This window comes from Hipposideros armiger, unplaced genomic scaffold (genome assembly GCF_001890085.2).
Source record: "Hipposideros armiger isolate ML-2016 unplaced genomic scaffold, ASM189008v1 scaffold_50, whole genome shotgun sequence".
Classification (NCBI taxonomy): domain Eukaryota; kingdom Metazoa; phylum Chordata; class Mammalia; order Chiroptera; family Hipposideridae; genus Hipposideros; species Hipposideros armiger.
The window spans coordinates 3,473,986-3,491,447 of record NW_017731400.1 but is presented as its reverse complement, the minus strand read 5'-3'; the positions used below and the strand labels follow the sequence as shown (position 1 = coordinate 3,491,447).

The window sequence follows — 17,462 nt, the reverse complement described above, 5'->3', positions numbered from 1 at the left end:
TTCATTAAAAGGGGTTTCAGTGTCAAATAATAAAGCGTAGAATCTGGGGTAAATCTCTTTAATATCAGCATGTCCTTTTGTGTAGGTTGTCATTTTATACCATTTTTCTTGAAGCTCTGTGTGAAAAGACATGTTTTCATTAAACTTCAGTTTATATCTTAGAACATTTTGAGTTTGTGTTGATAGGCTCTCCTAACAGAACTCCAGGCAATTCATTTAAATGTAGTACTTCAATTGTCATTAGAGGACAGGAGAATGATAATTTCATACTGCATTGTAACATAAAACATTAATATAGAATATTTTTATAGTATCTCCAAATGCATTAATTGAAGAAAACCTACATTCGTGTGCTTAGAAAATGTGTAACATTGACTTAAGCAGAAAGATAAACACAAATTAATGTTTCTTCTCTGTGTAAACTGCCTGTCTAATAGTTTGTTTTCTTTTTAGGTTCAACAGATAGATCGTGTAGTGGAAGTTGTGGAGGAAACAATTAAAGGTAATTGTTGAAAGTGAGATAAGCAGAGGTATATATTGTGTGAACTATATTATAAAAATACTACTTAGTTAATATTGAGCATCTTTATGAAAATTTTTGTTTTAGATGTAAAATCTTAAAGTTTTATCCCTGACTGCTTAATGCATGGACTGATCCCATATAGGAGGCATATATTTGATTATAAGTGAGCTTTTAAATGAGACGGATGATAATTGGTTTTTTTTAATCTTAATTTTATTGTAGGTAAAATAGATTTAATTTAAATCTCAGACCAGGAAGACAGAGTTTAATCAATTTTCAAATAAGGAAATGATTTTGTATGTTTTTTTCAGTTTTATTAGCATTGACATTTGCATGTTTTCATATCACATAATTAGTTGCAGTTTTCCTCTTTAAAAGCACTTTTTAGTGTTCAATTTTGATACCTCTTCAAGGTGTAATTTTTATAGTTATTACACTAGAAAATAGAATTAGAATTATGGTTTGCTTGTTTTGTTAGCCAGTGTTCTTTAAAACAGATTTTTATGCCACTGAGACATAAGCCATCCTTAATTCTGTAGTTTATTTTTTAAATGTTAATAGTTTATTTTTCCTTGTTAGATTAGCACAAATGAAAACCAGTAATATGATATTGAAATATTAAGCTAAATGAATTGAGGGTCTCACTTAAAATTTTAACTATCTTGTAAATGAGAAATTTGTGTGTTTTTTTTTCCTTAATAAACAAAACAAATAGACTACTTCTGCCAAATAAAGATTTTTAGATTTTTAGCTATTTCCCGCTGGCTTGTATCTACTACCTTCCATATGTTGTTATTAATTTTGAGTCTTTGATTTATTAGAGATTGATGATTACAGAATATGAGAATGAGACTATACCTTAATCTTCTGTTGAAATTCCAAAATGAAGTGAAATATCATGATTAAACTTTTTTAGCAGTGATAATTTTGAATGCTTTTCTGAAACTATCTCTCCACCCCATCTTGGAGAATCCAGTAGTGCTGTCATTCATTGTGCACTTGCACTGTGACAGGCACTGTGCTAAGTCCTTCACGTGCATCAAGTCATGTAACCTCCACAGCACATCTGTGAAGTGGATACAAATATGCTCCTTTTTCAGATGAGGAAGTTGAAACATAAGGACACACAGCTAGTAAGTGGCAGAGGTGGGATTTGAACCCTGGCCGTTGTAGCTCCAGTGCCTGTGCTGTTAAATTTGACACCGTATTCATACACTGCTCTCTCCCAGTGGAGAATCACAGCCTCAGTGGTTGTTCGATTGAGCTTCTTCCAGCAGGTGCTTTAGGATGCTTGGGGATATTGTTGCCTTATTTATCTTCTGTTTGAGAACCAAGTGCATCCTGACCATTCAATAATTTTTTAAAAGACATGAATGGTAGTGAAGATAACACAGGAGAAAAATCTAGGTGACCTTGGGTATGGCAGTGACTTTTTTGGTGCAACGGCAAGGCATTATTCATGAAAGAAAGAATTGATAGACTGGACTTCATTAAAATTAAAAACTCGTGCTCTGCAAAAAATACTGTTAAGAGAACGAAAAGATAACCTACAGACTGTGAGAAAATATTTGGAAAAGACATACCTGATAAAGGACTCTTATTCAAAATATTCAAAGAACTCTTAAGATTCAATAATAAGAAATTAAACAGCCTGATTTTAAAAATGGGCCAAAGACCTGAGCAGAAACTTTACAAAAGAACATACACACATGGCCAAGAAACATATGAAAAGATGCTCCCATCATGTGTCATTAGTGAGGTGGAAATTGAAACAGCAGTGAGCCACCACCACACGCACATTGTAAGGGCCAGAATCCAAAACACTGACAAACCAAATACTGACGAGATGTGGAGCAACAGGACTCATTGCTGGTAGGAGTGCAAAATGGTGCAGCCACTTTGGAAAACAGTTTGGCGGTTTCTTATGAAACTAAACATACCCTTTCTATATGATTCAGCAATTGCACTGTTTGGTTCTTTTTTTTAAATTTTTTATTTTTATTTGGGTAATTGGGGAGCGAACAGCGTTGGGGACTCGGGAGGAGGAACAGACAAGTTGCTGTCCTTTTTTTCTTTAGTCTTGTTGTGGAGGACACCGCTTCACTGGCCCATGTTGGTATTATCATTGCGCTCTTCCCTGCTGAGGCAGTCGCTCGCCGGCCATTGGATGGCCACTCATACAGCTCTTGCCGGCTGCCGGCCCCTCACCGTAGCTTATGGCAGCCCCACTGCAGCCCTACTGCAGCCTATGCCGTTGCTGGCGACTCATGGCAGCCCAGCTCCAGGTCGAGCTGTTGTTCACCATCTTAGCTGTAGAGGGCGCAGCGTCACTGGCCCATGTGGGATCCGAACCGGAGCCCTGCTGCTCAAAGCTTGCACTCCCATGCCAACTCTTAACCAACGAGCCTCTCGGCTGGCCCCTACTCTTTGGTTCTTATCCAAAGGAGTTGAAAATTTATGTCCACACAGAAACCTGCACACAGATGTTTATAGCAGCTTTATTCATAATTGCAAAAACTTGGAAGCAACCAAGATGTCTTTTAGCAAATGGATAAACACACTGTGGTACTTCCAGATGGTGAAGTATTATTGTATGCTGAAAAGCAATGAGCTATGAAGCCATGATAAGACACGGAGGAAACGCGAAAGTACATTACTAAGTGAAAGAAGCCAACCTGGAAAGGCTACATACTCTGATTCCAACCATATAACTTTCTGGAAAAGGTAAAACTATGGAGACAGTGAAAAGACCAGTGGTTATTGAAGGGGGGAAAGGGTGATTATTGAAGGGGGGAAAGGGTGGCTAGATGGATGGAGCACACAGGACTTTTAGGGCAGTGATACTATTCTGAATGGTACCTGTCATTATACAGGTGCTCAAACCCATAGAATGTACACCACCATGAGTGAATGGTGATGTGAGCTGTGGGTAATGATGGTCATGTAGTAGGTTCATCGATTGTAACACGTCTGTCTACCTTTCTGGTGGGGGCTGTGGGTAAAACAATGGGGAGGGGTGTGTGAGGTGGAGGGAGGGAGGGCATATGTGGGAACTTTCTACTTTCTGCTCAGTTTTACTCTGAACGTAAAGCTGTTCTAGAAAATAATGTGTTAAAAATAACGAATAGTAATTAACGTTGTGCTCAGGAGGCTGCCCGATGGCTTACAGAAATATAATTTCTATAGGAAATCATAGAAGGTGAAGGTAAACTATGTTTTTCTGTACTCACAATACTCTGACACCGAATGTGTAGGTTTTCTACACCCAGCAGTTCTGACACTGAGTACCCAGTTAGTGCAGACCTCATAGGTTAAAGGCTTAGTCTCACGACTGCCACCACTTCAGATACCAATCGTAAGTCCAGATTGTCACTGGTACTTCTGACAACCCTCTTCTCAGATTTGATGATTTGCTAGAACAAACAGCTCACAGGACTCAGGAAAGCCCTTTGCTTTCTATTACTGCTTTGTTATAAAGGATACAACTCAGGAGTATCCACATGGAAGAAATCCATAGAGCAGAGTATGTGGAAAGGGACACTGAGCTTCTATGCCCTCTGTGGGTGTGCCACCCTCCCAGCACCCCACTGTTTCACCAGCTTGGAAACTCTCCAAACCCCATCATTTAGGGTTTTCTGGAGGCTCCATTATATAGGTATGATTGATTAAATCATTGGCCGTTGCTTATTGAACTTCACATGGTTGGCGCCTCTGGCTACCCACTCCCATCCTCCAAGAATTTCCTCATTAGCATAAACTCAGATATGGCCGAAAGGGGCTTATTAGAGTAACAAGAAAAAATGGTTCACTCACCCCTGTCACTCAGGAAATTATGAGTTTTAGGAACTCTATATCAGGAACTGGGGATGAAGACCAAATTATATTTTTTATTATATCACAATATCACAGAAGGCCTATACCTGCTTCCCTGTTGAGTTAGTTAAGGATGGCTTCTTCTCACTGAGGAGTTTGGGCTCAAGTGGATTTATTGGAGAGATCGCAGTTGGATCAAATTCTGAGAGTCTATAGGAAGAAATGAGTTGAAGATGAAGTTGACGGGGATGTTTATTGGCAGGTCTGGTTTGAGGGTGGGAAGGCTGGTGAATTAAGTCGGAGTAAGGCAACAGGAGAATTTTAGAGATGGAAGAAATGTTTTTGTAGGTGTCCATAGTTTGCAGATGAGGAAGCTGATCTAGGGAGAGGTTAAGTGACTCAGCTGATATCTGGTTAGTCTCAGAATAAGGCCCGTCAGTGAACTTCTCCTCTTCACTTTCTGTTTCTATTGCCAATCCTTCATCAAGACAGCACAACTTAGTGAAGTCATGTGGCTTTTGTAGCATTTACCAGTTGCTTGTTGTCTTTCAGCATGTTACTTCTCTGAGGCTCAATTTTCTCAATTTAAAATGGACAGGGTTAAATGGATAAGACTTTTGTGATATGCAGAACGTACTAGGGGATCAATTTATATTAATGCCTATTACTTCCTTAATACCTAGCCTGCCAGAGTAAGCTAACTGACCTCTGCTTAGTGACTCTCCTTTTGCCTGACTGTATATACTGCTGCTACTGTCCTCATATTATTTTACTTTCCTGCATATGTGCCTTCAGTAGTTGCCTGTTACCCAAATTCACTTGGGACTTCTTAGTGTGGCCTTAATTATCTTCTACTCCAATCTGCCATTTTCACTTTTTCTTCCATTAGTTCCATGCATATGCCTTTTGTTCCAGCCAGTTGTGCTGTTTATTGTTTCTTCTGTGTTACTTGCAGTTTGCTTAACATTCATCTTGGGGTCCTGCCTAGAAGTGGGTCAATTCTGTGTGCCCCTCAGGATCCAGCCTCCACCCGTCTCCACCTGCTGTGTGGTCATGGAGGCTGACCTGTGTGAATGGCATCAGGAGATCTTGCTATCTGGTGTCTAGCTGGATTTAGCCCATTGGAGGTTGGAAGTGTGACTAGAGCCTGTTAGGAGTATGTGTGTGTGTGTGTGTGTGTGTGTGTGTGTGTGTGTGTGTGTGTGTGTGTGTGTGTGTGTGTGTGTGTCGTTCCCTTCCCTGCTCATCCTGGATTGGTTGCTTCCCTCACCTGAGGGCCACAGCTTCCGTCAGGTGGCCCCCTCTAGTCCTATTTTTCTCCAGGTTCCTGTAACTATTCCTTTCCTTTGATTTTTCAGGCCCAAGGGTGGAAACAGCACCCCATTGTTGCTGGCCTTAGAGTACTGCATTGTCTCTTGTTGGTTTTCCTAACCTTGCCAAACTTTAGTAAATAGTCCCTTTATTAAAATCTCTTCAATTATGCAGTGTGCCATCTGCTTTGCTGGGACCCTGATTGATAAATGCTCTGTGGAGAAGCAAGGCTCTGCCCAGAAGGGCCAGATGGAATACAGCCCGAGAAGGGGATTTTGCCATCACTGTCTTGTTTCCACATTTGATTCCTCGGGCTCTCTTCGCATGTCTTCCCTGAACAGGGTTTGGACATCAGCCTCTGCCACAGCCTGTTTTCATTCTTCTCATTACTCCTTATGCTGTACCAAGTATTCATAAGATACATTGATGCTGAAAGCATTTAAATCTTGTCATTAACGTGAAACCGTACAAAACATATTCCATTAGTCTCAGTTGGAACAAGATGGAACATTTTAAGTTATTTTGAATGAATCCTCACTATTTCAATAATCGCCTGAAAATTTCATCCATTTTATATATAGCATTGGTTTTAGGAGAGACCAGATTACAATGAATGTAGAATTTTCTTCTGTATCGTCTTAATAGTTCAGTAAGATATGTAATCGAATCTAAGGGAAGAAATACGGTGTTTAAATGATTTATGTTCATGGCTTTCTTTTAAAAATACTCATATGGGCCTTAGTCTTGGTTTACATGGTCATTAAAACTTGTTTTGTATGAAAGCTCTGAAGGGAATACAGATCTGTACTTCTTCTGATATGTGTACATGAAGGTCCTCAAAACAAAAAACATCTTAAATAAATTCTTTGTAAAAGATAGTCTGACTGCATAATTTAAGACAAATAATTGCAAGTAACCATTGCCTATTGAAATTAGAAAAATGTTTTTTACTATTAAGTCATATTTCTTCACGAGTCAACCTCTAATGAAAGAGGCCTCTATTGCTACTGATATGTTTGTTGGTATCTCATTCAGTCTGATTCCAAATGCCTCCAGCGTTGGTAATTCAAGACTTTCCCAATATGGTACAATCTGTAAATTTAATTGATTTTCTGTTTCCCCTAACTTCTCAGTAACTGAAACGATCTTGGATTAGAGTGACCTAAATTCCCAGGGTACTTCACCAAACAGCTCTTTCTTATTTAACACATTGCTATTAATCTTCACTCTGTCAGATTTTGTACTTTGCATTTGAAGCTAATTCAGAGTATAAACACTTTGTAAATTGTGACTGGAAGGCAGAACTATATCAAGTGTGGTTTTATCAGTGTTAATGACTGACGAACTGCTTTACAAAATCCAATAAGATTTACTTGAGGATGTTTTCCAAGCATAATGAATAAGTGAATTGAGTTTGGATATGGAGCATTTTACATCTGCGGCAGTATTGTATGTACTATTATAAAAGCACATTTGCTCTTTCAGTATTTGCTTTCAGTAAATAATTTTGTTGATTTTCAAAATATGCTTTGAAAGGACACTTTTATGTACCCTCACATGTAATTTCTGATCCAGTCACTACAAGCTGAATATTGTGGAAAAAGTTGTGCATTTGGATTTACATAATTTGCATACTTCCTAGTCTCACCAGTGTAATTAAATAGGTGGTAACTTGTATCTTCTAATAACTCAAGGAGCAATGAATTTACTGCTGTTATCTAGTTTTTTTCAGTGAGCCTGTTCGCATTATGTACCATGTTATAGGTGGTGACAGTGCGGTAGCCATTGCATTTTTGCCACCTTCTTAAATGCGTCCGCTTATGTCCTTTCCTCTCTTTTCTCTCCTTTGATTCCCCCAAATTAGCAGTGGGATTCTATTCTGCCTATTTGTCCTCTGTACATCTTCATACATTATTTCTAGAATTCATCCTTTGTACATCTTCATAAATTATTTCTTCATTGTACCTGTCTTAGATAGCACTTTTAAAATAATATTTTTAGAAATAAGAGTTGGCAAATTTATAGCCTCAAACAGGTAAAGTTCTACTATAGGACTTGAAGTTTTGATTTTTCACATCACTTTTATTCTACACCTCAGTTTGGAATAATGGCTGGAAAGGATTGTCTGTTAGAGAAATCACCCTGTCATATCTTGCCTGTATTTCTATGACTTCACAAGTTTATTAGACAAATTATGAGTCCTGTTTCCAGCCACACACATACTGAGCAGCAGCAGTTATCTTCTACAAAATGTGCAGTAGATGCTCTTGAAAGAGTCTTCTTTAAATATTGTAACGAGTCATCATGTTTACTTTTTTTTTAATAAAAATAGTTAAGTAACTTTAAGTTTGTCTAATTTTTGTCAGCCATTAACAGTTTTAAAACTCAAATAAAGACTTAAAGTGTCCCCCACGTGGATTCTGCTTTTTTATGATGGCTTTAGAATTGTTTTTGAATGTTTTTGGTTTGTCTTAAATTTGAGTACATTGTTTTAATGTGTTCATCACGTATATTTCCTTTTCTATTTAAAGATGCTTTTTCTTATGATTTGAAACCACCTTTTATATATTAATGGAATTTATTTATATGAAGGCTTCGGTATTTCATTAATCCCCGGTTTCTTCATTCTGGGGTGGGGAGAGTGCATTATGTTAAATAGTTTGTTAGGTTGATGGTCTTACTGTAGTTTTCACATAACACACTGTTATAATGGTTCACTGGATTTGATTGTTCAAAACAGGAAAGGAAATTAAGCTTGAACCTCTCAGGCTTCCCATGACCCAACCCTACTGTGAGTGGTCCACTGATCTGTCTGGTCAAGTAGCCCCATCCTTCCTCCTTTAAATATTAACAGGGACTTGCCTACTGTGAAATTGGGTTTACACGTTAACTCGCAAATCTTGATAGAGCCTTGGCAGACTGCATGAAGGTGAGAATACAAGTATTGTTGAATTCTCATAAAATGTGTTATTGTAGGCTAGGCTTTTGTGAAAACCATTAATGTAAAATGGTTTATAAATTTAAACCGCCCAATTTTTAAGTTTGTATATTAATCATTTTCATCAGGTATTTTGTATTCTTAGATATAACAATTCAGAGTCCCAAGGTTCTAATTTCTATTTATTGTAATAGGAGTTATGAGTAAAAAATGCCAAGTAAATCAGTTAATCCTGTTTTCAGGCTCACATAGAAAACATGACAATATGATTTTAAAATCTTTAATATACTTCAAAACAGAAAAATGTTTCATGTGATGGTCTTCCTTTATTATGACTAATGTAAGAGAATTGGCATGTGCTGTATAGCTTTATGCTCTGCATGCATATCATATGTGCTTTATGTGCATCTGGAAAGGTTTTTTTCTTCATTGAAAGACTCTACTACTTTTGTTTGGTAAAATGTAGTGAGAATAGTTGAGACTATAAACTTAGAGAAAAATAATATTAGCAGATTCATTATACTTTTCAAATAGAGGATGAAGTTGTAGGTTAATTGTGGTATTTTTTGTTTTAGTTTGACTGTTCTTAATACAATAGTAAATTGTATTGGTAATTCTCCTTTAGTACTTTATAGTTGGGTTCCCTACATACAGAAATAGAAAGTAGAAACCAGGTCATGTTAAAGGTACAGTATCTAAAACTTCAATAGCAAAGTGAAATATACAGTAAAATTATGGTCATTCTTGAAAAATTTATTTAAAAATATACTTTATTTGAAAACAAAAATTGTCAGTAAAATCATATATCACAGCCAAATGAAAAAATTGGTAGTACAGAGTAATTTGACACCTCTGATGTGAGTCAACAAAAACTTTTACTCTGATTTTCTCTTTTTTTTTAAAAATTTGTTTTACAATTAGAAAAATTGACTCAGTCAGACAGTTGTAGGATATCATTTATTAGGTGATGCCTTTGAGCTTTCTTTAGAAAATCTGATATAGTTAGTAACTGGCATAGAGAAAGCATGCTGGATTAATTTGAACATTTTGTATTTGATCTTTTTAGATGTGCATCTTTTCTTTTAAAGGTTCATTCTATAAAACTTTACCAAGCACACAGCATACACACACACACACACACACACACACACACACACACACACACGTGCGCGCGCGCACACGTATCATTTACTTCTGAGACTGAATAATAGGTACCAATTTCATTTGCTTACTAGTTTGAGGGGGGAAATTCATTTGCAGAATCTTCAATTAGGACATCAACTATGGATGGATTTTAAAGAAGTTTATCGGTTCGACCGTTTTATTGTTAAAGCATGTTTTATTGAGTAATAAGGAAATAATAATTGAAATGTCCTTATAAAAGATGATTTCTAACACATTCAGTCTTTATTGTAACTCTGACAATTCAAGTGCACCATTGCTCTAAGCTGCCCTGAAGTCTGCTGCTGTGATGGGTGAGACCCCTGGACTGAGAATATAAAGAGCTGTGTTGAAATGCTTGTTCTGCTAACAGAGTCATATTTACCAACCCACACAATTGCATTGGTTCTTAGTTTCCTGAGTTGTAAATTGTATGATATGGAAGGTCCCTTCAAATCAGAAATTCTAGGAGTATTTGAGTCGGCAATATAAAACTGAATTTTAGAGTCTGTCATTACAATGAGATATTGACATTTTGGACAGTGATCTCTAGTAAAATTTATTAGTATGTGACTAGCTTTTTCTTGCATTGTAATCTTTGTATGCCACATTTTACTTTTTCTTTCCTCTTGCCTTTCTACCTACAAAATGAAGCTTGAGATGTTTGTGGCAGACGAACCATGCAAGTTTCTGTCTTGTATCTCTCTGTTCTCAAGGGAACAGGGTCTAGAGCAGCGGTTCTCAACCTTCCTAATGCCGCGACCCCTTAATACAGTTCCTCATGTTGTGGTGACCCCCAACCATAAAATTATTTTCGTTGCTACTCTATAACTGTAATTTTGCTACTGTTATGAATCGTAATGTAAATATCTTTTTGTTTTCCGATGGTCTTAGGCGACCCCTGTGAAAGGGTTGTTTGACCCCCAAAGGGGTCGCGACCCACAGGTTGAGAACCGCTGGTCTAGACGAAACCACAGTTCTCTGACTCATTCATCTTTCCTCCGTTCACTTGTAACACCATCCTAGATGGTGATGGGCAGTGTACTTCCCAGTGTTGCTTAAGAGTTTTGCGCTTCTTTGAAGCAACTTTTCATTTCTTCCCTGGGGCATGTTGATTTTCAGGACTTCAAGAAGGTAATTTTAGTCTTGGTGCCTAGAGTTGCTGGAGAAAAAAAATGAAAGGATTTAATGTAAGGTGAGAATATCCCCTGGAGTAGGGATTCTCAAGACAGGTGTGGTAGCTGAAAGGACTCCTAGCTAGAGGGGCAGATACCCTTTAGCAGAAGATGGAAAAGCTGGGGGTTGCAAAATCTGCCATGTGGCGCCTCACCTAGATGCATTGCTGCTGCAACCCCTGTTACAGCTGGGAAAGGATCATACCACCCAGGTGTCCTGAGACGGGCACATGGCCATGGTTGCCCATCTTCTTCTCTAGGCACATATGCTAAAGTTTACCCGGGTCACGTGCAGTTCCTGGCACACTACTGTTTTCTTCCTGTTCCCTCACATTCAGGAAATGCTGTCAGAATGCAAGTGAGTGATTTAATAGGGATGACCTTGAATCTACTTTAGTTTATAAATTTAAAAATCATTTGCAAATTTATCATTATCAATGCAATTATTTGTGACCTATTTCCAAGCCCTCCAGAGCTTTAAAAAATATATAGGATCTGACTTTAACTTACAGTCTTTGAAAGTTTTGGAAATCTCCTGGCCACCTTGCTTTGGAAGAACGTCATTAGCACAATAGGTCTTGATAGGATTACAATTGCATTAATTATAGTAGCAACTGTAATTAACTTCTGCCTGGCTCTCTGTTGCTAACCCCTTTCTTATACATTAATTCGTTTGTACTCCACAGGAACCCTGGCATCACTAATTATACAGCTAGGCAGCAGTGTACTATAATTTGAAACCTAATCCTCTAATCTCATGTTCTTTACCTTAGGTTAAGCTGCTTACCTTGAATGGAGGGAAGTGAGAAAGTGAGACCCACTTATTATTATTTCCTTTCCTCATGCCTGTTGTTTAAGGTCACTGCTCATCCATGTCTAGTTCCCTTTCATATTCTTGCTTACATATTTTGTTCTTCACATTTCTTGTTTCCTCTTTGATCTTTTTGCCCTTCCTTTCAGCTTTACTTGCCATTTTATTTTGTGCCAACCTAAAAACTTTTTTGGTAAGGAGTTAATATTTGTTATATTTAAAAACAATCCTATAAAAGAGCTTAATTTAGGAAGTGAGTGAGTAAAAGTATTTCTTAAATGTAAGCAACCCATAAAAAAGCTAATCTAACCGATACAAGCTGAAGAAGATATTCTACAGAGAGAATTCTCTTGGATATGTTTTTTAAGGGTAATTTTTGAAGGTTTTAATGTGAAACACACTTTAGTTTTTACTGTCAGATTGTTACAGAGAACAAGGGTTCTTGTGTCGCTATAGGAAGGCATTGCAGGACCTACAAATAAGACACACGGACAAAGCCAAGCAAGCAAGGGATTTATTAAAAGGAAGGAGATAGTACAGTACCCTCTCAGGATGGTGTGAGAGTGGGCAGGCCCAGAAGAGCAACTGCCCCAAAGAACAGAGAAATTTATGATCATATTCGAATGAGGGCAGGAAATATTTAGTGGTAGTATTGCAGGCGTTCCCAGGTGGGTCTTTGCTGACCACTCCTTCCTGTCCGGAGGAGGGATTTTTGTTCTTATTTGGCTCCTGTCTGAACTGTCAAGGTGGTACAGAGGGGTGGAAATTTTCCCCTGCCTGCAAAGCTAATCATATTATAAAATCCATAATAATTAGCTAACGTTCACTTCAAGGTGCAAGATGGTGTCCTTGGTCTGCTCTTGGCCACTGGAATCTAGCTCTGGCCAGTCTGGTAGCTGCACCTTTTCCTAAGGATGCCCTCAGCTCCTCATTCCTTTGTCTCCTTCCTTTCCTCCCCCTATCCCTGTAGCCATGTTTTTTCTGCCTACGGTAACAAAATGGTTAGGTCAGGAAAATTCTTCCACACTTTTTACAGATATGGCCTGTGTTCTCAATCCTAGTTTTGTATTTAGGCCAGATAAATATTGAAGTTGTAACTAGAAGGATGTTGCTGTAGATAGCATTCCGTCTTTAACATTTCATAACCAACATTAATTATAATTTCTTAAAATTAAGCTTTAAAAATAATGTTTGATCAGTCTTTTAATTAGAAGTATGATCAGTCTTTTAATTAGAAGTAAGAACACATCTCCAGCCCACGTAAGTTTTACCTCATAAACTGTATTTAGAACCATTTTCATTTTTGAAAGTGCAGTTTTTCACAATGGGTCACCTTTATGCCAAGTCTTAATAAATCTTTTCAGTGAAATCTGGTTTTAATGATTGGCGGATTTTAAGAAGTGGAAAGTGAACGACAAGGAGGAATTCCAGCAGAGAACTATGCTTGCTGTGTGAGAAGTATCGTGTCCAAACGTCCTGTGAGATGTATATATTCATGCATATAAATTGTATGCTGCTTGTTCAGTCTCCCACGCTAGTGTCACCTGTCCTTGAAGCCTTTTCTGATCTTTCCCAGGGAAGTTGACCACTCGCTCATGTGTCCCACTGTTTCTACAAACACTGATCAGACCACCGTTGACACTTCATTCCAGTTATTTGTTTACAAGTCTGTTTTCCTGGAGACCTTAAGCCTTTTGAGGGCAGAAGTTATGTGGTGGCTGAGGACAGAAGAGGTTTCTTATTGGGTGGGGAGAGGGTGTATATGGGGAGTCTTTATGTTGTAAGTAAATATTGATAAAATTATATTTCATACATCATTTTAAAGCTCATCTGTAGTATTGCAAAACTTTAGTTTCCATAGTCCTATGCATTACTGTATCATGCTGTGATATAAAATGTTCATCTTCTTTGTTTTTTCTTAAACATGTCTACGCTGATTTCATTATTGCCATCTCTATAGAAGGGCAGTAGTTGCACCTATTATAAGAGTGTGAGTCTAAAGCCACCCAGTAAGCTCCAGGTGCCTCCCTCCCGAACCTCCTCCCGTTTAGATGTCCTCTATATGGCCCGCCGTATAAGTGTGTCTAGCTCATCACTTATACGTGAAATGGAACACAATAAGGAGAGACAGGCATTTTTTTAAGATCCATAGAGGGGACGACTCTCCAGCTTTCTCTACTTCCCGTCTCTCCTCTGTCACATTTTATGGTGGCTTGAGTTGAAGAATAACAGGAGGAAACTTGAAATTTTCTTTCATGATTTAAAGTGGGTAAACGTGGCTTACAAATTTGTCTTTTATTTTACTGTTCTCATTTTCTAGCAGCTTGAATACCATTTTGTGAGGTTTGTTATCTCTGCTGTCATCACCTGGTGTCAGTAATTTTGGGAATATAGGTTTGAGCATGAGCAGTGATTAAGTTCTGAATTGCTGCCATGGATGCTTTACATACTGAAACGGAAGCATACATAAGCTTTATTGCTGTAAACACTAAAGCCTTGGAGCTACTTAACAAATTTAGAATTCAAGAATTGTAGTAAGATAGCCAATGACCTGGGGAGTTCTTTTAAGGATCTGTACTCATGTGGAGTTATTGATGTGGGGCTGCTTTGATTTTTGAGTGTTTTGATGTACACTTGATTTAGATTGTGAAAAATAAATTGGCACCACACAAATCTCCCACTGTCATAAAAAGTACATCCACTTACAAAAAATACAATTAAAACATAGAGTTAAATGCTTATGGTAATTTGCTTCCAGAAGGTATCTCCATTAGGGTAAGAAGACATTTTGGTTATGTGGGTTATTTATTATATGTATCCTTTATTTAATGTGCTGACCTTGAAAATAATTGGCATTATTGTACTAGCAGTGCTATACAAATGGAAGAAAAAATTACGTAAGAATGTTTCATTCCAACAAATGTTTTCAACTTTCCGTCTTCCATAGTTCTGGATCACACATAAATTTCACATCATTATAATTATGGTGTAGGATCCCCCCCCCTTGTTTTGATAACATGAATTTTGATATTAAATAATCCTTAAACTTCTAGGGATTTGAACTTTGTATTATGACCTTATCTTAGCTTCCTCTCTGACCCACCTGCCTATCAGGTAAGGTGTTGGCTTCTTCATGCTTTTCAACTCTGGGAAGCGCACTCTGGCAACATCAGTACCTTAGCAGGCTCTTTTCACACAGGCTTTGATTCATGCTTTGAATTCCGTCTTTTTGGACAGTTGATTCTTAGCATTCTTTCCTTATTTTAGTATCTCTTCTAGGTGTCATTGTTTTAGTTAACATTTAAATTCATCATACTTGCTGAAATCTTAGTAGCTAAAATTGGTGCTTAAATTGCAATGATTGTGTCTTTTGGAGTCAGTTCTAACATTTCACATGAAGTTTTCCAACCTAGGCTTTGACAAAGCTGCTTCTAACATTTAATCCAGCTTCTTTGCTTTACTTTGATTTCTTTTAAAATGAGAATATTTCAAGGGAGGATGACACTTCAGTGTGATTATTAGAGAATGCTTGCTTTCTTGGGAAATACCTACATGTGAGGAAAGACACTGAATGGAGTAGAGGAAAACTTTTGGCTACAGTTTTGTTTTTCTTTGTAATTTAGTTAAAAATGCCTGTGAAGGCTATGTCAAGGAATAGCTCCAGGCCTTTTATAGAAAAACAGATTAATTGAACATTCCTTTCTAATATTCTTAAATAATATTCAAATTGAAGTGACTAAATTTACGTGAGCATCATCTGCAGTACATTTACTCTTTTTTTTTTTCTTTTTGCTTGACTTTTTGGCCAGTCCTCTCCTGCCTTCTGTCCCCAGCTCCCAACATGGATTGCTTTACTAGGAAGCTTTCCAGCAACGTGACCTAGAGCTTAGGGTTCAGGCAGATCCTCTGAATGTGTAGTTAATAGGACTGAATTTGTGTGAAATGAGTAGTTAAGTAAGAGACCCAGAAAACTTGGCATAAGGCCTTTGGTGGTGGTGGAGGTGGGTGGTCCTAGATTAAGGAAACAATGACTGGCCATTAGAATCTGGACGGAGGAATAAAGTATTGAGGGCAAGCCTGACTGTTTATAGAGCCTTTAGAAGAAAAAGAAATTAAAGGGGGAAAAATAAACAATAGGAGACTAAGTTGCCAGCCAGATCACTGCTGCTTCTGTAATGTGTAATGATATTCTAAAGCTAATTTGTACAAACCGCCTTAGCCTTGGGAACACAAGGAGGGAAGATTGGTTTGTGTGTAGAAACATAATAAATTTGTATTTTGTAGATAGTTTTTTCTGTCACTCAGTATATGTGCTTATATTTCAGGGGTTGGTTCTTTTCTATTTTTGAATGACCATTGTAATTGGCTTTCTGACATGTTGACAGACTGGGCTTTCTGTATGGGTGGGATGTTTTCCCTCAGCTCTAAAAATGTTCAACACAGCACTGTAGGATTTGGAAAAGATTTTTCGCTCTTGAAGAGCCATAAACAACATTGAGTATTGATTTAATTAGTATAGCAATTATTGTAGAAAACATGCCTGTTTTTTTCACATAGGTTTTTCAGTATTGTGAATTCAGAAATATGCATATAATTGTGAATTATATAAAAAAACTAGTGTGGTTCAAAATTTCATAATATATAATAATTATAGCTAATGAAATAGTTTACTAACATTCTTTAGTGAATTAGATCAAATGTAAAAACCAGCATGGAATCAGGGTTTTATAGCATTTTATAAATAACTGCTAAAAGCCCCAGGCTTAAAATTAAATTTTTTTTAATAGGGCTGAGTTTTCTGTGACACTTGTAAGTAACAACTTAGAACGATGTTTATTAAAGATGGCTAATAAACCCACTGAGACACACATTGGATTATTATTTAGAGGAGATGAAATGTGAATGTACATTTAAAATGGAAAAGATAAAAGATATCAGAAATACAATGTTTGAGTATGTCCCGTTCTACATATAAGACAATCTTCTTTTTTCATATTTGTATTAAAATTGCTTATCTCTATTTTAATTCCTTCACATCTTTCTCACTGTCTCCTCAGTGGTCTCATGTTGTTATCAGTGGATCTGGTCACACTCAGCATCCTTCTTCCCGTCTGTTCTATTAATACTTCCTCCTTTAATTTCTTATTACGTGTGATTGAAATGATGTAAAAACTGATGTTTTCACTCTCTGTTTCTTTCAAACTCTGTTGTCCTGATTTCTTTTTCCCTCCCTTTCTCTTCAATGAAATTTGCAATAGTCAGAAAGTAAGTCGGTATTCATTGAGGAAGCGTTCTTTTTCCATCCGCGCCTGGCATCACTGGCTAACCAGAGGGATCAAACAGAGAAGCAGCGTGTGAGTGTGGGATTGTGGTCCTTGCTTCATGGTCCCTGCATAAGTAGAGCGTGTTCACGTGTTCATTTTCAGCATAAATTTGCTTCAAAAAAAATTTTTTTTTTTTTAGACTTTCACATCTTTACTCCCTCAGCATGTTTCCCTGTCCCTCAGTTCTTGTTTCTTTGGCTTCCCAAAGACATGCCTTCTTTAAGACATCTACAGTTTGTTTCTTTATTTTGTCAAATTTGTTTGTTTTGGATGATAACAATACTGATAACTGCACCTACAACAGGTAATGATTTTTAGTGTATGTTTTTATTCTATGGTTTGTAGATTTAAGGAGTTAGTTTAAAACCCAAATTCTGTTTGAAAAAGAATTTTTATCTATATATGA

The 17,462-nt window shown here is 37.3% G+C and overlaps 1 protein-coding gene across 7 annotated transcripts in view; it reads left to right on the top strand.

The window, feature by feature from the left end:
* The window catches only part of CDKAL1 (CDKAL1 threonylcarbamoyladenosine tRNA methylthiotransferase), a 667,723-nt gene that overhangs the window by 221,300 nt on the left and 428,961 nt on the right, over positions 1-17,462 (top strand). For all 7 annotated transcript variants that reach the window (XM_019640497.1, XM_019640496.1, XM_019640494.1 and 4 more), the window contains one exon: positions 454-502. In XM_019640497.1, the coding sequence (XP_019496042.1) occupies positions 454-502 (49 nt within the window). The remainder of the gene's footprint in view (positions 1-453; positions 503-17,462) is intronic.